The 22,592-nt window shown below is 47.4% G+C and overlaps 1 protein-coding gene across 10 annotated transcripts in view; it reads left to right on the top strand.

Moving 5' to 3' along the window:
• The window catches only part of lrp1bb (low density lipoprotein receptor-related protein 1Bb), a 190,523-nt gene that overhangs the window by 39,279 nt on the left and 128,652 nt on the right, over nt 1-22,592 (top strand). For 9 of the 10 annotated variants that reach the window (XM_052082607.1, XM_052082605.1, XM_052082612.1 and 6 more), the window contains exons 2-3: nt 10,139-10,261; nt 22,172-22,309. In XM_052082607.1, coding sequence (XP_051938567.1) covers nt 10,139-10,261; nt 22,172-22,309 — 261 coding nt within the window. The remainder of the gene's footprint in view (nt 1-10,138; nt 10,262-22,171; nt 22,310-22,592) is intronic. The other variant, XM_052082609.1, reaches the window with a different exon arrangement.

The raw sequence follows: 22,592 nt of genomic DNA, 5'->3' as shown, positions 1-22,592 counted from the left end.
CAGACGTGTTTACATGGCGGCCGTGCGCGTACGTGATGGTGTGCGCTGATCATCATGACTCGCAAGGGTAGAAAAGATTTGATTGGAGTGCAACGTGTCGCCTTCACGTCTTTCTTGGAATAGCTGACGTGGTTTAGCAGATGGAGTTCCGTATTTGAATGTGGAGTATTTATTCACATTTTTGGTTTCTCTCGGAAGAAATGGAAACGCTTCGTTCAGCGCAGCATACGAAATGTTCTTTGCAGAGCAAATCAGATCTGTTTCAAATATTACGAATAATGCAAAACGTATATTATTGAAATGATGTGTTAAATATACACGTGGCGGCTCGAGTGTATGACCATTTTTGATGCCTCCTCATTTTTGAGGTTCTTATTTGGGTTGACTAAGGTGGGTCTTTGTTCAGGCGCAAGGAAGAAGATCTCGGTCTTGCATCAAATTTTTTCCTCACCGCCCATACACACAATGGAAATTGATAAGCCACAGCGGCTGCGGCACAGACGTGACTTTGCGCTCTTGCACCTTAGCCGACGTGAAATTCAATTCCAGCTCTTCCCTCGTGAAGCACTTTGACAACAAGTCCACCAAATAAAACTACCCGGAAGTGTTTGTGAAAGGCGGCCGGCTCTCAAGAGCATATCTGGGTGCTCCAGAGCTTTCCGGGTGGAACTGATCGATACCCGTCAGGGGCGGAGATGTTGATTGCCAGCTTGATCCAGAATCTCGGATATGATCGAAATCCGTCTAACCTTCGGGCATTGCACCACAGACGTTTTGCTGTCTGTCGGCTTGCGAGGCGAGAAAGACACGGCGACACATTAAAAAGAATCAAACACGAGTTCAAATTGAGAGTAGAGTTCAGTCAGTTCAGACGGGAGAGCTGCAGAAAAGTGAGGTGGTTCATTTTCATTTCATTCCGCTGCAAAACTGCTGAGCGGCTACGCTAATTAGCAATGGCATTAAGGTAGCAGACTGAAAGGCAAAGATACTGTTGTTTGAAAAACACATGGTCGAATTCTATTTGATGTTTACTTTGACCGTAAATTTCAACGTGGGCTGACACCAAACAGCTCAACAAATTGCCCAACCGAAGCTTGCTGTACATCAAGTTGAGTTGAATGCCCGTCAAAGCAAAAAATAAATCAAATAATTTTTTTTTTTTAAATCGCCTGAAAATTACGCTCTTATTTTGAAAAACTCATTAGTTGGGTCGCTTACATTTGAACGCACCACAGGACGCTCATCTAAAAGTTTTCACTCATCCTCACAATTCGTTAGTAACTCAATAATGCAACTTGTTACATACCGAGCGACTCCCTTGTAGACTCCCAACACCCCCCCCCCCCCCCCCCCGCCCCGACAGCTCTCGCGCGCCTCACCTCCGATAATACGCTTTAATGCGGAGGCTACGGCTGAGGCGCTGACATGCCCCCGTCGCAACTCGGCACACGTCGGACAAACTCAGTGGCAACCTTGACAGGCACTTCACCCCCCCCCCCCCTCAGCGATGGCGGGAACCCCCGTCTGCTTAAGCAGCTATTACTCCACCTGATTGGTAATCACCACGTGGAGCTCCGTTATAAATCCCTCGGACTGCTGCTGGTTAAGATAGAGGAACACCATTATTAGCTGACCTTGGACAGGGGCAGGGACAAAAAGGGGGGGCCCGGCAGAATCCGGGATGAAGAGGGGGGGGGTTATCATCGGCGCGATAATGACACATTGTCATGCAAATGTAATTCACGCGTGACCGCTGCAATCATACCGAGGAGCAGCTCATGGTGAGCACATTTCTAGGGGGAATATATATATATCGCTCTTACCGCAATGATAAAGGAGAGCATTAGCCAAGATAAATCACTTATTTGTCGAAAGAGAGGGAGGGGGGGGGTAGCGCAATGTTCATTGAACACGAGCAATAATGGCGACATTTTAATGACGTCATCGACGGCCGGGGCGGTGACGAGCCTAACGTCATTACGGTATCTTTTTAGAACGTATATTCTTCTTGGAGAGTGCTCTTTTGCTTTGCTAAATTGTTTTTGTTGCTTTTTTTTAGATAAGATAAGATAAGATAAGATAAGTCGTGACCGAAAGAACGAGATCCCGGATACAAGCGGCCGAAATGAGTTTTCTCCGCAGGGTGTCCGGGCTCTCCCTTAGAGATAAGGTGAGAAGCTCGGTCATCCGGGAGGGGCTCCGAGTCGAGCCGCTTCTCCTCCACATCGAGAGGAGCCAGATGAGGTGGCTTGGGCATCTGATTCGGATGCCTCCCTAGGGGGGGTCTTCCGGTCATGTCCCACCGGGAGGAGACCCCGGGGAAGACCCAGGACACGCTGGAGAGACTATGTCACCCAGCTGGCCTGGGAACGCCTCGGGATCCCCCGGGGAGAGCTGGAAGAAGTAGCTAGGGAGAGGGAAGTCTGGGCTTCCCTGCTAAAGCTGTTGCCCCCGCGACCCGGCCCCGGATAAGCGGTAGAAGATGGATGGATGGATGGATGTATGGAAGATAAGATAAGATAAGATAAGATATCCTTTATTTGTCCCACACTTTTTTTAAGAAATTAGGGGAACCCGGAACACATTCATGGCACTTGCCTTCATTTCTATGAGGGAAGATGATTTGAGATGCATGTTTATGGGATGGGAGGGGGCAGGGGGGTGGGTTGCATGATGAAAGTGGTCACAGGTTGAATTCAAGTCGTATCTTCAGTATTCTGCAACGTAAGCCAACTGGCAATTGGCCGGTCAGAATGGAAAAGCGGCCGTCCGCCTTGCTGGCGTCTTGGCAGTCGTGGCGCCTCCCCGTGACGCAGCTCACAGTCGGAGCTCTCGCCAATTTTGCCGGAAGACACGTTGTGTTATGTTCGCGTTAGCAAGGTTAAAGCGAGAGTGGCTATGGTGGCGGAGGAGCTCGGTGTAGAAGGGACGGCGAGCTTGAGCTTGTTTATCGTACAAATTCATGACTCATCAAGAGGCCTTTGCGGCTTTGGAAACACATTTGAGATGATAAATTATTCATTCGCTCCGTTGCTTCAATGAAGATGTGGCATTCTTTTGATTATGTTGCGTAATGCGCAAGCTTTCAGACAAACGGGGGGGAGGAAAATCTTGCTGACGGCAGTCATTTGGTAGCTAAAGCAACATTTTTTTTTTGTGCTTTTGAATAAAACATTCCAAATTTCTCGTGTCCTCTTGGGTCAGAATCACTCGCCTTCGCTAAGGCCTTCCGGAGCAAACGGCTCAATTGAATTTTCAACGGCAAAACAATTTTACCGCGTCAAAACAACGTATCAATCATCGCTCATAAATTGCGGGAAAACCTCCAGTTGCCCTCTTCGCATTGGAACAGAGACGGAATTTATTTCAAGGACGTACATCGTATCTTTTGCGGCCTGGGGTCACCGGGTGAGCGAGGTGTAATATTGTTCGATAGCAATCGCGAGCGCGCCCGTATGTCCGCACCGTAGCAACTTTTTAACCTCTTAGGGTATCAAACAACGGGCTGGCAAACAAGTTGGAAATATTGTTTCATTTCCATCGTGCGATGGTCTGCTCCTCCGTTCTCTCGACACTCGAGGCGGTCCCGGGCAGCACCCGCCGCCGGGGAGGACGCGTCTCGTCGCGTTTGCGTGCCGCTGATTAATCCGCGGCTGGGTTTCCGCCGCAGGTCCAATTGCAATTTGATGTTCATATCGCCTCCGTTTCCATGTACATTTCAAGCGGCACGTCTCCCCGGATGCTTTACGCCGACGGAATTCGAGAAACAATCTGCATGCGCCCGAATCGCCCCATAAATAACACGGCGAGCGTCAGCGGGCAAGGAAAACACTCCAATATCCTCGGGCACGTGCGGCTCAGGATATACTTTGAAGAATGAGTCCTATTTTTAGTGAAATGCACTGAAAAAGCTCGATAGCCGCTAATGTTCTTTTTTTACGGCGAACGCTCGGATTCACGCCGTCAGGTTTGTCGCGAGGTATTTTGTGCCGACGGGGCTGGCACCTTGCCGTCAATCATAACAAGCTTTGTCATGCTGTAAACATGTTGACAACCTGACGACAAAAAAATAAAAATAAATAAGAGTAAAAGTAAGGTTCAAAGTGCTGCTCGCTTCCGGATGCGTGTTTGGAAGAGATGCGCTTTGGGCCCGCTGCTAAGCTGCCGCTGCGGTTTCTGATTGGACAAGTGACGATATCGCAGCCTTCCCAAGGTCACCTTCATGACATGAAGTGAAGGTCAAGTTGAAAATAAGCGCAACAATGATGAAAATGACGAGACTGCGTATGAATATCCATCCATCCATTTTCCGAACCGCTTGATCCTCACTAGGGTCGCGGGGGGTGCTGGAGCCTATCCCAGCCGTCTTTGGGCAGTAGGTGGGGGACACCCTGAATCAGTTGCCAGCCAATCGCAGGGCACACAGAGACAAACAACCATCCACGCCCACATTCAAACCTAGGGACAATTTAGAACGTCCAATCAGCCTGCCATGCATGTTTTTGGAATGTGGGAGGAAACCGGACCACCCGGAGAAAACCCACGCCGGCCCGGGGAGAACATGCAAACTCCACACAGGGAGGCCGGAGCTGGAATCGAACCCGGTACCTCTGCACTGTGAAGCCGACGTGCTAACCACTGGACTACCGGGCCGCCCTTGCGTATGAATAATTCATCCAAATTGTTTTGGGGTTTATGTGGAGGAGCAGGTGGCGGTTTTCTGTGCACTGGCGTTTAGCGGCGTGCCCTGATTCTTTGTTGCGGACATGAAAGTGAGCCCTCTTGTGATGGAGGTCAAGCTAGCGCGAGGAGATAAAATGGTCAGAAAATGATATGATGGTCGGAGTGAGCAAAATGATGGCGGTTATCAGTTATTGTCTTTAGATGGGGGATATAAGAAAGCGGCACACCCCTGTTCAAAGTTCGATCTTTTTTTTTGGGGGGGCGGAAAATGGAAACTGAGACCGAGATCTTTAACCCATATAACAATTGAGATTCTTGAGGTCAACTTGAGGTCGTGTGGTTGCGCACTTGGGGATGCCAGTGCAATGAAGCACATTCAAACGCGTCTTAAATGAGAATCATCACACACCAGCCACCGTTTAAGGTGCCTTTGACTAACCCCCAATGAAGTTCAGATGTTCTTGTAGGCTTTTCCTGACAGTTGGTTTGCATTCAGTTGACCATATCAAGATAATAATAATAATAATAATAATAATAATAATAATGCATTTTATTTAAAAGTGCCTTTCATGCCACCCAAGGACACTGTACAAACAATAAGAAAATACAATGTAAACATTTGTAAACGAGATGTTATATAAAAACAGGACATAAAAATCATAGAAACATAGGAAATGGAAGAGCTATGTGTTGTAGGCAATCCTGAACAGGTGTGTTTTTAGTCGGGACTTGAAAGTGGAAAGAGGTGTGCAGTTTTGGAGGTCCGGAGGTAGGTTGTTCCAGAGCTTTGGAGCAGCGTGACTGAAGGCTCTGGCTCCCATGGTGATCAGTCGGGCAGGGGGCACTGACAGGCGGAGGGAGGACGAGGATCTGAGGGAGCGAGAGGGGATATCAGAAGATCTTCCAAGAATGTGGGAAAATATGTGTATGGCCCTTCGGCCCTTGGCGAGGAAACAAAAACATATTGGAAAAAAGCCGACTAGAACACCCGGAACGGATTATTCAGGCCCAGCAAAGGCAATGTCGTCATGCTTTAATTGAAAGTCGATCATCTGATCAAAGCCCTTACCTATGGATCCTTTATCAGTTTCATGGCAGGATGTATTAGATTATTAATGTTCAGCCATTGCCGCTTGGAAAATGCAGCCTTTTTTTCCCCAGAAGAAATTGTGCTCTACTTTTTGAAGCCATAAACTTTCTCCGCGCTGGCTGATGAATATTTTCTGTACCACGAGTGCCGTGCAACCACAAGGACCATGACAGCCTCAAATTATTCATCAGTAAGCAGAGTCACGGGACTCTCTTCAGTCGTAATATTCTCATCAGACTTGACTCGAATGGCATTTCAACGAAATACCACATTGAGGATCTCACTTCCAGAACGACGCTTGTAATAAAGATGTATTATTCACGTGGCAAATATTCGGATGTGTCACACCGCGCTACATTATTTGGGTGTGGATTAACAATTTGAAGACTCACGCCGAGACGGCATTGTGTTGTTGTTACACTTAATAGCCTGCTTAGGTTGGCCGGCGGTCTCGCGCTCATCCATTATGCATGTGACCTGCACCTTGGCTGCTTGCTGCGCTGACAGTGTGAGATGGTTTAAAATCGCTAATCTCGGTTGCATGCGCACGAGACGGCGATTGGGGCGCGTATGTCCTTAGTAACATGAAGGATGAACATATTCTCGATCTTAATGTGTGGGCGAGAAAGAAGACGTTGAAGGTTGCTTCTGTGTTGAAGTTGGATGTCATCATGATCCAAATTGAAGCACACAAATCACAATCATCGAAAATGTATCAAATGATGACGCCCGACGCTAATTACAAAGATTTGAAGACTTCATCAAGTGAATGTAGGTTTAAAGTCTTCCAGCCTTCTCTTCGATTAATGCGCGCAGCAATTTAGGGATTCATTATTTGGGTCTCGGACGTTTATTTGTGCTGGAGCCTGTTTTATTTTCTCTCTAGACACTGCTAGTTGGATATTTTATTACTCTCCGCTATAACACGGTTCCAGACAGACCTGTGGGAAAAGTTCACAGTAGCCTAGCACCCAAGCATTTATTCTATTATGTTAGCTTGTGGTTAGCATGGCTTTGGCGTCTTCTTCTGTTCTCTCCCCATGGTCCGTATGTCGCATGATTAGCTAGCCCGCGCTCGCCTTTAGCGATAACAAGATTTGTCAGAACTCATTCGCTGCCACCGGGGCCAAAATTAGTGATTTAGAGGAGTGTTTCCTCACCGTGTTTAGTCATGCTAGCTCGTGACCTACTCTTTGCTTTGAAATATCTTGAAGTCTTTTGTTGGTAAAGGCTTTTAAATTGCTTGAAGCACATTTATGAGAGAGAGCGAGAGAGAGAGACATTATATAATATACACAATATCAAGTTGTCTTGTCTGGCCTAGCTAGCCAGCCACAGCTAGTAGCCTATGAGGAGCATATTAGCTTAGCATATAGCATTCCCCGGTAATTTCAGAGCAGTTGGGAAAGCAGGGATGATGGGTAAGTGTTTTGACATCGATGTACTTGCGGTTTGAAGCGCCTCAATCTTTATAGTCAATGTACTTGAAGCAATATTTGTGCTTAGGAAGATAAAATGACATCAACAACAAGTGTTGCAAACAGTTGTTAGGTAAAGTCTAAATTGATACCGGAGGCCAAATTTTAACTGTCTGTCGCATCTTCCACTCAGCCCTACTGTGAGCTGTGAACGTTAAGTGTACCACGACCTGAACTCGCCGCCAAAGCGTCATAAGTTCATTGAATTGATCATCTTTCACTTTGCAAATATAAAAGGCCGGTTGTATGTTCTGTTTTGATTTTGTTTGTCGTTTTTTTGTGTTATTTTTCACACAGCGAAGCTTTAGCAATGATAGACCTTTTTCAAGTGCTGCAGTGTCCTCGACTTAGAAGCAAGTGACCTGTCACTCTGCCTTATTTCTCATCAAACCATTCATTCATTCATTCACCTTCCGTACCGCTTGATCCTCACTAGGGTCGCGGGGGGCGCTGGAGCCCATCCCAGCCGACTCCGGGCAGTAGGCGGGGGACACCCTGAATCGGTTGCCAGCCAATCGCAGGGCACACATAGACGAACAACCATCCACGCTCACACTCACACCTAGGGACAATTTAGAGTGTTCAATCAGCCTGCCGTGCATGTTTTTGGAAGGTGGGAGGAAACCGGAGCACCCGGAGAAAACCCACGCAGGCCCGGGGAGAACATGCAAACTCCACACAGGGAGGCCGGAGCTGGAATCGAACCCGGTACCTCTGCACTGTGAAGCCCACGTGCTAACCACTGGACTACCGGGCCGCCCTCTCATCAAACCAAAACAAAGCCAAAAAAAATAAATAAATAAATATATATATATATATATATATATATATATATATATATATATATATATATATATATATATATACAGTATATATATATATATATATATATATATATATATATATATATATATGATGCGCTGCTGGGCGTGCTAGCTCGTAAAGCTTTTGAGGGCGAGGAAACCTTTTTCTGTTTGCCCGCCTCCTTTGTTCCTCCGAATATCCGGCACACTCGAAAAGCCCCCATGGCTTTAATGAGCCTCGATACTGTGCCACCGGTGACTGCCGGGTGACACAACGCAGCTCATGATAATGTGCCGGCCGGGCTCGGTGCCACTGTGCTTCCACTCTTATGCAAATTGGATTGTTTGCATTATCACCCTCTGGAAGTTCTTCAGCTCTTCCCTCCCTCTCCTCCCTTTTATTCAGCTATGTTCATCGAAATGTGCCTTTGTTTGTTTGTTTGTTTGTTTGGGGGAGAAAAAAAAAAGATGAAATGGAATAAGAGGTCAATGGGTAGCCATATATTTAGCCCCGTAGCTTTCAAGGTGCGGTGGCTTGAAAGGAAGGAGAACATCAATAGATAAGAGGGCTGCTCAGGGGGGTCTCTCGCAATGTTTCCATCGCCCAATGACGAAACGGCCCCTCTTGTCCCAAGTCCCCCCTTTTTCAATGCTAATCCATTCAAGCTCGAAAGGTGCCACAGACGTTCTTGCGAAGACTTCGGCAAACCGCCTCTGTCGACGGCAAACCCGGCATATGGCCGACGGGTTCCTTCATGAAGATTTTAAGCGAGCATGGCTGTAAATAATGAAAGTGACACGCAGAGAGCTTTGCGGCGCCTAATGAAGGCGCCGCAGATGTTCGTTGTTTCGTAGTGACGCCGTCAAGACTTGTCGACACGCGCCTGACACCAAATGACATGTCATTTATGTCGCGATATCGTACGGCTCCAAGTGTATTCCATCTTTTCCGTCTTGTATCCATGGTGACGGGGGTGGCACTTAAGACGGCAATTTTGTACCACTCGCCGATCCCATCTTCTTCTCGGAGCACCAATCACTCGGCCACGCCCAGACCGAGTTATTTTCCGTCGTCAGATTCTCCAATTTCTCCCGCAATCGACCAGATATATTTTTAAAATGGCGATCACGCCGGGTTGAAGCAATTAAAAACGCCCTCGTGTAAAATGAGCAGACTTGAGTCAGAATGGCAAAATTTCAGATGTATTGCATCAGTCGGGGGGTTGGGGGGGAGCGACGGAATGAATGAGCCGTTTGACCTTTTCGGTTGTGTCCCCCCCCGGTAGTGAATCTGCCGCCTGGGGCCCGGAAGCTGAGCAGTAACATGTTGAATGATCACCCCCGCTATTCAAATCCCGCAAAGCCACTTTCCCACATACTCGATTCCGTCCTCTGATGGCGTCGGACCCTGTTGGGGAGGAGAATAACAACGAGGCAACAGAGTGCGAGCTTCTTTGGGAGCTAAAGGTACAAATAAACAAACGTTTTTTTGTGGTGCTCCGAGCAAAAAAAAATTTTTTTGAAGCCCTTTGTACTTCTTATAGTTGAAGGATACCACATTTCCCCCCCCGCCCCTTCAAATGATGTGTCATTCTCAGGGATGATCAAGCTGAAATCTTCGACAGCTACCGGCAGCAAACATGTCAGCACTTTGATGGATACTTGCTATAATGAAAGGCAACTCTGATTCTTCGTTGGGCGAAGCTTCCGCTCAAGTGGCGCCTTCCCTCCATCGAATGCAATAAAAGGCGGGAGGGATAAAGGCAATTCTGCCCAAACCGCCTCATGATCGTTTTCTAAAGTGAAGGACATTGCTATCACGGGCGTTTTCAGCAACACCGACAAATGGTCTCCACCTCCGCGTACGCTGGGCGGTACATTTGCGCAATCAACTCTTAAAACAGTGACCGCGGTGATGAGGCGCCGTCACCTCGCCGCAAGCGGTTGCGGCGGCGGCGGGCCCGCTCGCCATCCCTCCTCGCGTCTCGCTCGGAACACGTGACCCACTTTCACTGTCCTCATCTCATACTTCATTCTTTTTTTGTTTCTCCTTTCCGCCCCGTTCTCCCTTTTTGTCCATCCAGAGGCCATCTTGTGCGATGTAGGCGAGTTTCACTGTCACGACGGACAAACCTGCGTCCCCGAGGCCTGGCTCTGCGACGGCGAGCCCGACTGCCCCGATGAGTCCGATGAGTCGGACGTGACTTGTAAGTCCATCATTCCATCCAGTCCCTCAAGCATGGCACCTTTTCGTAGAACGCATCATCACGCACCAACCACCAACCTGGAGTCGATTAATCGGCTGCTACGTTTTTAGCGTTAGCATCGTGGATGTCTCACTGAACTCAACATGGGGCTGGTGGGGCCCCGCAAACTAGCAGTGTGTGCTAATATTGGACTCTGACCAATTGTGAAGGGTCTTGTTCCCGGCGCACAATGGCAATTATGGCCTGGAGTCGATTAATCGGCAGCTACGTTTTTAGCGTTAGCATCGTGGATGTCTCACTGGAGTCAACATGGGGCTGGTGTGGCACGGCAAACTAGCAGTGTGTGCTAATATTGGACTCTGACCAATTATGAAGGGTCTTGTTCCCGGCGCACAATGGCAATTACGGCCTGGAGTCGATTAATCGGCAGCTACGTTTTTAGCGTTAGCATCGTGGATGTCTCACTGGAATCAACATGGGGCTAGTGCGGCCCGGCAAACTAGCAGTGTGTGCTAATTTTGGACTCTGACTGCAAGTCTATCCTCAAATCGAACGGTGAAAAGCCGAAATTTTCACGTCACCTTTCACAAAATTCCGCAAATGCCTTCCCGGAACAGAGAAAAGAATGATGCTATCCTTGTAGTTGAGTCTTAGTCACAGAATTTGAATCGCAGTTGCATGATGTGCCACCGTTACAAATTAGCCAAGCAACACGGGGAAAAAAATCAATTTTCGCATTGTGAGAGCGTCACGGAGCCGCCCGCGAGTACACCTCGCGTGTTTACACCGATACCTCAACCAATGCGACGCTAGGCACAAATCAGTTTGTTATCGCTCCCGTGTGACAACATGAATTCAATGGAAAGGCCATCAAATGCACCTTCACACAAACAAAGCTCGTCTTCTTGTCTTAATTAGCCGCATGCCAAGAAGAAAGAGCGGAGACGCCCGGCGCTCCTCTGTAGCTGCTTTTGATTGAATTCATTGGCAGGTTGTCACCCCGAAGGGCAAAACAACGCCGATCACGGTTAATCATCCGTTGGTCTCTAACGCTTGCCCTCATTAGGGTTGTGGGGAGGGCCGTAGACAAACAACCATTCGCACTCACGGTCGCACCCCCGTGCTCACATGCTAACACGCTAACCCCAATCAGTGTTGCTAACCATTGCAAAAAAAAACGACAACAAAAAACAGCTCGACCGCAACCCCTGCTGGGTGTAACTGCGGTTATTGCAGACCAAGAACGGGGGGGCGCTGTCCTAATGGCCTTTTTAATACTCCTCTTTTCCAGTTTGTAGATATTCTCTAATATATGGTTTGAACACAACTACCGTCCCCAAATACGGCACAAACGGCCAACTTTTTCAACCGCATGCTCACTAAAAGCAGGAAATGCGGCTGCTCCACATCCAGTCGGCTTGCCCCCCCCTCCCCCCACCTGCCTGCCCCCTTCTCCTCGACCCCTGAATTGGCTCCATCAAGCGAGCGTAAGCCTCTTATGTCCATTTTGCCAAGAGAAGCATACGATAGGTTTGCATGGCGGCAACACCCGCCGCTCGCTCCTAATCCATTCATGTGATCGGAGCTGCGAAGCTGTGCCAAGAACAGACACTTACGAAAAAAATATCTGTCGGAGACGCGTCGGCACATTTTAATGTGTCCTGCATGTCTTTCGATGATGTTTCTTTTATTGCAATATTTGAAATGCCGCAAATCCAATTCCAAAATCAGACGCGCGGGCATCGCCATGAGCCATTCTCAATGTTCATTCATTCATTCATCTTCCAAGCCGCTTGATCCTCACTTGGGTCGCGGGGGGTGCTGGAGCCTATCCCAGCTGTCTTCGGGCAGTAGGCGGGGGACACCCTGAATCGGTTGCCAGCCAATCGCAGGGCACACAGAAACGAACAACCATTCGCACTCACACTCACACCTAGGGACAATTTAGAGTGTCCAATCAGCCTGCCATGCATGTTTTTGGAATGTGGGAGGAAACCGGAGCACCCGGAGAAAACCCACGCAGGCCCGGGGAGAACATGCAAACTCCACACAGGGAGGCCGGAGCTGGAATCGAACCCGGTACCTCTGCACTATGAAGCCGACGTGCTAACCACTGGACTACCGGGCCGCCCCAAACTATAACCTACTATTTTTTTTTTTTAATACGACTCTGTCAAGTCACAAATTTTCCGAGTCAGCAATTTCTGCGCAGAAGTTGACTGCGCCGTGTCGCCGTGATGAATCCCCTTGAGCCGAAAAGTCATATTAGCAAGATGTTGCGGTGTTTTATTACAAGGAAGCAAATGAAAGCTCTCCGTTTATGTCAACATGATCTAATTAGAGTCAGCAGCTGTTATCATGTTCACAGCGACTTGGACATTCTCGATTGGATTAACGCAAGCGAGGGAGGGGAGGCTTGCCGAGGCGGTTTATGCCTCGGCGACTGCTGCGCTAATGCGACGTCACCGCGACTGTCGGACCCGAAAGGCCACTGGGCCCAATTTGCAAAGATTTAACAACCCTTTTTTTTTTCTTTAACAAATGGAATTGAAGTGGAGGCACTCTGTATAAATTGTCGATGCCTTCCATAGGTTTTGGCGAAACCTCTTCCTTCTATGTCACGTCCATTGTGAACATAGCCACGATTTCAACCGCGCTAAAAAAAGGAGCACAGATACGTATCAATATTGCTCGTCACGTCACGTTCGGTGGGTGGCCGGTCCCGCCGTGTTCCTTCGTGACTGCGATTTAGTCCAATATCTTCCCCGACCTGTTTTCATCTGAGAAATATGATCCGGCCTCGCTCTGGGCGGTGGCTACGGGCTAAATCACTTCATCTCCAGACGGCCATTAATCATCACATCGATTATTGCGGGACCTGTTTGGTTCCCGGTGCCGGGGAGAAAGAACACCTCGCGTGTTCATTCAAGAATCGTGCATTGCTCATTAACATGGCTGATGTTGTTGAGAGAAATTAGATTAGCTTTACGCTGCAAACAGGAAGCGGGACATGAATATATTCCGCTTTTCCGCAAAGATCGGCTGTGGTATCACGAGGGAAATGAGAAAATGTCTTCAAACTAAAAGCAAAGTATGAATGAGTCCTGGACTTTTACTTTTTAGAGTAAAAAAAAAATGGTGGTCAGTGATGTCTTTTGGGTCACAAATTGGGGCCAAATATTGAGGGGCTTGCCTCAGATTGGAATACAGTACAAGAGGAGGTACCGCTTTCGCCGGTCAGCCGCAAGCCTCGTGGACCCGATTCGTCGCTGACAGTTATTCGAGGCGAGGGGGCGGCTCAGCGGCGATGCCGAAGTGTCAAAAAGGGAATTTCCAGGAACGCCAAGGCTGTTATTAGTCGTGTTTTTGATGATGTTTTCCGTTTCGATTTCTCTGAAACCTCCAGCGTCTCTCAAAACGTGCTTGTATTTATTCTCCACGTTATTCGGACGCTGTCTTAGAAGCGAAATCCTCCGGGAAAGGATTTTATAGACGTTTGGCTCATGTCAGAAATGTTGCTCTGCGGGGCTTTGTCAGTCTTGCGGACATTTCGACCACTAAATCCTGTCAATTGTCAATGCCAGAGGTAACGAGGATAAAATGGGTCGGCGGCCCGCTTCGAATACTCGCCCAAAGAAGCTTTTGTTTCACGGCTGCGCCGAGGTTTCTTCCATTCATTGTTTGATTTTCGAGAGGAGGCCACACTCTGGTCGGCTTTCTTCCCACTTGCTGCCCGTCATCAAATAACAAGGTCACGTCTTGCCAAAGAGAGAGAGAGACCACGCTCAGCAGGCCGGACTTTGAGATGAAACCATTGTGGTTATTACAAGGTTATTACACCGGCCGGGCAGATGCTTTGATGACTCGGATCTTGTTCTTTCCTATTCAACGAATCTTTTCACCCAATCTCCATTCAAATAAGACGAATCGACACATCGCGGGCGATCGGGCGTCTTATCATTCAGCGGCCCCTTGATTTGCGTCGTCATTCGTGATCACGGCTTGCCTCGCGTTGTTGAGTGTTTGTGGCAACGGCTTACTTGCTTGTTGCCTCCACAAGAAAAAGCAAATCGGCCCTAATGGGGCGTTACTATCTGACCCAGAATTTCAGGATGCGTACCCGCCCGCACATTCGGCTGCAACAAAATCCACTTGAGCAGAGTACGTCTAATTTTCAAATTGAAAAGACTTTTTCGGAGTAACGGCTTCTCGGAACAAAATACGCCGTCCTCCACTCAGGCGGCCTCGGAACGTCTCAGTGGCTATTTTATGTGGGAACTCCCGTCGTGAAGGTCACGTATCTCACTTGTGGCCGGTCGCCGTGGGAATCGGCACGAGTCGGATGGCGCTTTGGACATTAATGTAGCGGAGAACCTTGTCGTTAAGTTGAAGGGCAGGGGCCTTTTGCATCACGTCGCATTGCAATCCGCCTTGAGGTACAAGCCTTCTGTTGACTGGCGAAATGTGCCATCACTCCAAACAAGTCAAGGTTAGATGCCTCTCGTGCACAAATGGAAAATCGTCACATTTGCATGTTTTCTGCTTTTGTGCGAGCACGTTTCGGGAATTGAACCCTGATCTGAGTTGGTGATCTTACAGGTTTTGCCACGACAATCATTTCAAATGTTAATCGGATGTAATTTGTGGTGAACGGCTTCATGCGCTTGGAGATCAAAAAGCGGCAAAGGCGTATCGAAACCTCCGTGCGCTTGCGCGACGTGAGCTCTTTGTTGCGATCTTTTGTTTTGACCGACATTAAATGTATTTGAAAGAAAGTGAGAACGGTGTTCAAAGTACCGAGAGCAATTTAATCAGAAATTGTTGAGAAACAGCGTTGAATTCTTTGATCTCGGTTGTCAGACTTTTTTTGGGGGCGGGGGGGGTGCCTAAAATGGGCAATCCGGTGACTTGGAGCCCTGGCATGAGTCAGCCCTCCCCCAAGTACTTAAACGCCTCCGTTCGTTTCCATTTGTGTCAATTTGGCAAGTGTGTCAAGTGCGGTTAGCCGTCAAGCTATGCCTAGCGATGCCTTTGATTAGCGACTCAAAGACCTGGCGGGGCGTGGCGGGATTTTTTTATTTTTATTTTTATTTTTATTTTTTGCTGCACGCGAAGCAATTAGCGATGAATGACCGAATGTTTCTTTCTCAATAAACTTACAAAACACTGCCAAGCATTAAGATGACTTTCAAAGTAGACTTTTCGTTTAATTGAGGTCGTCAACAATTTAAAAGCCCACCAAGGTCAACCAAGCTCCAAATTAAATCAAATCGGTCACTGTTGACGGGAGCGGCGCGATGATTGGCCGGTCACTTGGATCTCGACCCAGGTGAGCGTTGACGATGCGGCCTTGAGATCCAAGTGACACACGGTGGCAGTGAACAAGCGACTCAGTTCAACAAGCAGCAATTTGACTGAACAATTACCCCCCCCCCACCCCCCATTTTTACCGCGAGACAAATTTGAGTCTCAAATTAGCGAGAAAAATGTTTTTGCAACAGATGAAGTGCCCGGAGAATTCAAAATTCCAAAGATTCAACCCTGCACTCCCAAGACTGTGAGGCAGACGTACGAACCACTACTATCACACTGCGCCCCCCCCCCAAAAAAAAATAGACTAAATTTGTGTTTACCTTCTAGCCTTCAAGCCATCACCCAATTGTTTATGACTTAACCTGGAGAACTCATTTCATTTGATGATCTGTTCAAGGATGCTGCGTCGAGGTTAACCCCCGCCCCCCCCCCCCCCACCGATACATTTTTCATTGTTGCTATGCTCGAGGACCTTTCACTTCGATGACGAGTGACAAAGTGTGAAGAGTGCCGAGGAAATATTACCGGGGCAAATATACCAAGGCAAGTAATTCAATTTCGCTTTTGTTGTTGCTGTAGGTTTTGCCTTATCGTATTAAGCAGCCAGGAAACGGGTGTCGCGCTTGCTCACATCACAATAAATTCAATTTCTGCTACTCTGGTCATCGTCGCCGCTCTTCGGTTCTCCGCTCACACTTTTGTTGAGGTGGAAAATCACAAAAGGAAAAAAAGGGGGGGGGGTCCTTTAGATCACAGGCTGTGTCAAACTCAACTACATCGGCAATGTGGCTTATGACATTATTCATTCATTCATTCATCTTCCGTACCGCTTGATCCTCACTAGGGTCGCGGGGGGTGCTGGAGCCTATCCCAGCTGTCTTCGGGCAATAGGCGGGGGACACCCTGAATCGGTTGCCAGCCAATCGCAGGGCACACATAGACGAACACTCACACCTTAGGGACAATTTGGAGTGTTCAATCAGCCTGCCATGCATGTTTTTGGAATGTGGGAGGAAACCGGAGCACCCGGAGAAAACCCACGCAGGCCCTGGGAGAACATGCAAACTCCACACAGGGAGGCCGGAGCTGGAATCGAACCCGGTACCTCTGCACTGTGAAGCCCACGTGCTAACCACTGGACTACCGGACTTTAACTCGATTAATTTTTTTAATCGCGAGATTAATGCGGTACCACGTCACGGATGTTGCTCTAAAATAGTCAAATTTTTTAGTCAAAGCCTTGCTTATGACATTAAGCTAAAGTTGGATTGAAGGTTTCGGGGGGGAAAAAAAATAGCTGACGGAATTTCATGCCTGATGACCGTTTTGTATTTCTGCGCGTATATTTGTCATGTGAAGTTCAACCAGGTCATGTGGAAGGAACCAGGAGTTCAGTCCATCAAAAGCAAGTTTCCAAATAACGCAGAAACTCAGCCAAAGCGTGACCAGACGTGAAACCAAAATGAATCGAATCAAAAAAAACTCTTGGAGGACATTTTATGCCCTGCCAAAAATTGCCATGTTGTAAAGACGCTCTGATTGGTTTTGTCCAAGGCCGTTTTTCCGTTTTTACACATTTGAGCGGGTGAATGAGTTCCCCTTAGGAAGTATCTTGCCTTTGTGTTGTTGTTTTTTTTTTTTTTCTCCTGTCTGTTTGATCAGCGAAGGCCGTCCCTTAATGATTTTTTTTTTTACCCCCGCCCTCCCCCCTCAGAAGGTTCCCTGCCCTCTCTTGTGCTCTTCCACCTGGGTCTTTCCATCTCATTAACGCCGTTTGATTCTTTTTTTTTTTTTTGGTCACATTTTATCCGATCCATTTCTGTTTTCACCATCACAACTTGGTACGGTGTCCTTGCCGGATCACTGTCCAAACATAGCTTCATTTTTTAAAATTTTTTTGGTTATAGTTCGACCCTGGTTTATTTTAATAAACATCTGCCACGGTGTTCATTTGTATGCAGCGAGGCCAATTTGCGAGACTTTAATAAGACTTCATTGATCGCTCTCGTCCGTGATCCGCAACTAATCGTTGATCGCAGCTCCTCTGGCACGGAGAAAAAAGAGAGCATTGAAGGCATCCTTCGTGGCAAAGAACACATTTCATGAACCCTCTGATTCATTTGTCCGTCGTCTGACTACTCATCCAGTACGGCGGCGCCATTTATGCCCCTCTACCGCCTGACAAAGTGTTTTTTTGTTTGTTTTTGTTTTTTTTTTCCTCCAGAGAACAAAATTTTTACTAGCCATTTTTATTCCTCCAATTGATCACTGCGTTATTAAAGACTTTCATAAATATTGACATCAAACTTAAATGTTTCTCGCTCTAGCTTGCAAAGGCACATATTTCCTGTTTTCATTTGCCAGGGGGATTGTCTCGCGTCTTAGTGAAGAAATGAAACCGCTTGTTCAATTTTAAACTCGATCCATACAAGCATGTCCACGGGCTCCGGGAAATATTGAAATATTTAGTCTGTTATTTTAAAGCTCTTTGCATACTGATGAGACCCAACGCATGGCTAATTATGTTTATTCTGCCTGACGGACCCGTCCGAGATTCGTGCGCGCTGACGCTCTCTAATTGCCATCACCTTTGCTGAACTTTGTCGGAAGGAGTTGCCCAAATTAGCTTTTGCAATGTTTGGAAAATGTAATTACCAATGAGTGTCCGCTTCAGTAATCTTCAACTTGATTAGAGACCCAAGCAACAACAAAAAGTGGCTCCCATCGAGGGAACAAATGTAACACGTCCAGATTTCTACAAGCGTTCGTACTGCTCGTCTCTAGATTTAGAAATTCTGTCTTTGGCAGGAATACGACACTAAACACAGCCAAGACCGACATACGGGTTTTATCAGTGCATCGTTTTGTCAATGGCAGGCTGGTGTATTTTATTCATTCATTCATTCATTCATCTTCCGAGCCGCTTGATCCTCACTAGGGTCGCGGGGGGTGCTGGAGCCTATCCCAGCTGTCTCCGGGCAGTAGGCGGGGGACACCCCGAAACGGTTGCCAGCCAATCGCAGGGCACACAGAAACGAACAACCATCCACGCTCACACTCACACCTAGGGACAATTTAGAGCATCCAATCAGCCTGCCATGCATGTTTTTGGAATGTGGGAGGAAACCGGAGCACCCGGAGAAAACCCACGCAGGCCCGGGGAGAACATGCAAACTCCACACAGGGAGGCCGCAGCTGGAATCGAACCCGGTACCTCTGCACTGTGAAGCCGACGTGCTAACCACTGGACTACCGGGCCGCCCAATATAAAAATAAAAAATAAAAATAAAATTTATTATTTTTTTTTTTTACATCACTTGGGGACTAACTGTACCTAAACGTGTACCTAAATGTGTTGTCTTGTGTTATTTTTGTTATTTTGACTTCAAAATGGCGCCGCGAGAGTGGTTGCCTTTCCAGCAGCTCCTATATTTTGTTGTTCTACTTCTTACTTTCATAACTTTGCTGCTGTGAATTGGGAATTTCTCCATTGTGAGACTAATAAAGGTTTTTCTTATCTTATCTTATCTTAAACTAATCCAATCGATCTTGGAGCAAGCCTGTTAGCTTGTAAGCTAGCTAGCGGCTCGTTGTGGTGACAATGTGGGATGTGTGTGTGTGTGTGTGTGTTTTGTTTTCATGTTTTCATAAGAAAGTCAGCCAGTCAACGTAGCACTGTGAATAACGAAATAGCTTGATTTTTGACAAAAGTGAAGAATTTGCCTCTCCTGCTCGTCCGGCTGTTAAGTCGCTTGTAAGCGGCGGAGAGCAACTCGGAGCAAACGTTGGGAGACCATCTGTGAACCTTTGCGTGACAGATCCGAGCCACTGAATATTCATTTCGCCGTCCTCCCCTTATCACATTAGATTAGAACCCATGTGGCGGGGGGTGGGGGGGGGGGTCGACGAGAGAGCTTGACAACGCCGCTTAGCTTGTCAGGGACTTTTACAGCTGCGCGTTAAAGAGCGCATTTGCCAAATGGACGTGAATGTGTTGAGCGTTCCGGGACAGCTCAGGATGGAAATCCCCTTTGTTGGTTCGGGGGCAATGTCCACTTATGTGTCCTGTTCCTTTGCAAATCGATGATACTCATTGAAATGAGGTCAGAATTCGCTTTCTGAAAAGCTTTGGGTTATAATTTGAATGATATAGTGTTGAATTCCTGAAATGAAAGCACTTTTCACGGATGTGGCATTCTCGTTTGTTGTGCTGCACCTGTGCTTGGCAGCTGGACAAAACATACCAAGCGGACATTTTGCGCCGTTGTGGGAGTGAACACCGCCGACTCGAAGCGGCTTGTTTCATTCCCTTTAAATTCAGCGCAAGTGGGGGGTGAGGTCGCTGAACCGGAAGAAGAAAGCTCACTGACTCCATGCAGGAGATTAGCGCATTTGCGCGTTCGTAAGGAACTGCAAGAAGATCTCCAGTTACGCATGATGTAAAGTTTCAAGCGGGCACCCGGAGACCGGGGTGGGTGGTATAGATGCACGCTCATCTGTCATGTTTATGAATGAAATACGATGACATGCATCATGCATGTTAGCATAGCTAAGAATTTGTCTGCCTGCGTCCGAATCATACCCAATAAAATCGCATCATAGCACCTACGCCCCAACTTAGACCTGCTTTTACCCGGTCTAAAATCTCGTCTAATTTCTGTCACCAAAATGTCAGATGCCTATGATTTAAAAAAAAAACACAGTTGGTTTGCCGGAAGCCCCGGTGAGGCGTGGCACAGTCCGCCAAATTCCCAAATATAGCAAAGTAGACTTGAGATGAAGATACTCCGTTTTTTTACACCGAGCGCTTAAAAAAAAAAAGCCCAAACAACGTTCATTAGTCTTCCAAACACTTTCTCACCCTGAAAGACAAGGGCACTTCCTTTTGACTTAGCTAAATACCGTGCAAAACGGAGGTACTCAAGAGACGACGAAGCAATATTCATTAAAGCCCAAGGTCCCCTACACATTTCCATGGAAATGCGCGGGAGGAGAAACCAGCCAGAGTGTTTATTGCGTCATTACGGAAACCACAGCGGCGTACTTGCTTTGCGCGAATCAACACGCCGTGACAGCCCCCTCACTGGAACGGGGCCGCATTAATTGAAACATTTTGCCAGCCCCAAAGTGGAAACGGGCGCTTTGAATAAGTAATCAGCCCGACAAGAGGGGTCCCCGGGTGTGCTGGAACGTTCCGGATCCCAACCCACGGGTGATAAATCTTTACCGTAAAGCCGACGCAGTGGTGCGTCGGTAAAGGTGATGTTAGTGTAGTTAAGCTTGAGATGTCATCCAATGGTCAACTGGGTTTTATTTGCTGCACGCGTGAGCGGGGGGTCACCCGTGTGCCTCATTGGTCCTTCAACATCTGCTCTCTGCTTTGCGCCTGACTGGCGGCGGTGAGTCAAATGTGTGTTGATTTATTTTTATTTTTTAATTTTTTTTCAAAGGGACTTGATTTGTTGCTGGAAACATCTGTCCTGTGCAATGCGCAGTGCTGTGAAAGTAGAAATGGAGCGGCATACGCTTCAGGTTAATTTGGCTTGTGGAAATATTCATCTTCCGAGCCGCTTGATCCTCACTAGGGTCGCGGGGGGGTGCTGGAGCCTATCCCAGCTGTCTTCGGGCAGTAGGCGGGGGACACCCTGAATCGGTTGCCAGCCAATCGCAGGGCACACAGAGACGAACAACCATCCGCACTCACACCTAGGGACAACTTAGAGTGTTCAATAAGCCTGACCCGCATGTTTTTGGAATGTGGGAGGAAACCGGAGCACCCGGAGAAAACCCACGCAGGCCCGGGGAGAACATGCAAACTCCACACAGGGAGGCCGGAGCTGGAATCGAACCCGGTACCTCTGCACTGTGAAGCCGACGTGCTAACCACTGGACTACCGGGCCGCCCTTGTGGAAATAATTTTCTTTTTTTTCTTTTCTTTTTTTTTATCCTTTGGAGGGGATCTTAAAAGAGGAAAATGTGTTTTCCAATGCTAATCACAATAGCATCAATCGCATATTCATCTTCCATTGCGGTTTTCCTCAGTAGGTTGGCGGCTCGGCTGGAGCCTACGCCAGCACAGGCGCAAAACAAATTCAAGTCGGCGAACTCACACACCTGCCGATTGTTCCGCGAACACACACCAAGTCGCTTCAGAAGGTGGAAAAAAAAGATTCTGTTTTTGTTTAGGTTAGCTTTCGTTTTGTTATGTTTAGTATGACGGTTCAGTTCCGTTTGCGACCAACAGGTGGCAGTGGAGGACCACTCGAGGTCGGATTGTTGTGCGTTTTTTCGTGGGTTTTTGTTTGTTGGTTACTTTTGAGTTTTTGCGTTATTGTGTTATTGATTTAGTTTGACCACTGTGCCCCTGGAAGAGTTTTTCTTATTAGATTTTGTCCGGTTTTCCTGCGTGTGTGCTTTTTTTAAGTCCTCTACCATGCACCTCATGACAAAAGGTTCTTATTTCAAATTGGATCAAAGTTTATTGCTTTTAATGTTTTTTTTTAATAGCATTTCTGCCTGCGATCATGCATGCATTTTTCCACTTTGCGCTAAGCGGAAGTATAACGATTTCTGTTTTGTTTTGTTTTCTTGTCCAGGTGCGCGAGAGGTTGTGATCAGATGTCCGCTCAATCACATACAGTGTATCGGGACCAAAAAATGTATTCATTTCAACAAACTCTGCAACGGCGCGGTAGACTGCGAGGACGGCGACGACGAAGGCGTCCACTGTCGAGGTAATAGCCGATCGATTCCGCCTTCATCGCAGCAGCTCGACATGGGCAACAGTTGCCAACGGATCACGAATTGTCGCCATCTTGAAAGTGTGCATTCAATTTGTAGTTATGAAATCAATATTCACAAGCTATAATGCTCTAAAGTTTACCGCCATTGGGCGTGTTTTTGTTTTTCACAACTTTATGGCTCTTAATGCATGAGTGTTTTTTTTCCCCCTCTTATATTCTTGAGCACAAAGCTGTAAAAAAAAATTAATAATAATTGAAATTGAAAAGCTGTATA

The sequence above is a fragment of the Hippocampus zosterae genome, chromosome 12 (genome assembly GCF_025434085.1).
Source record: "Hippocampus zosterae strain Florida chromosome 12, ASM2543408v3, whole genome shotgun sequence".
In the NCBI taxonomy this organism is placed as follows: Eukaryota; Metazoa; Chordata; class Actinopteri; order Syngnathiformes; family Syngnathidae; genus Hippocampus; species Hippocampus zosterae.
This window is presented reverse-complemented; position numbering and strand designations above follow the sequence as displayed.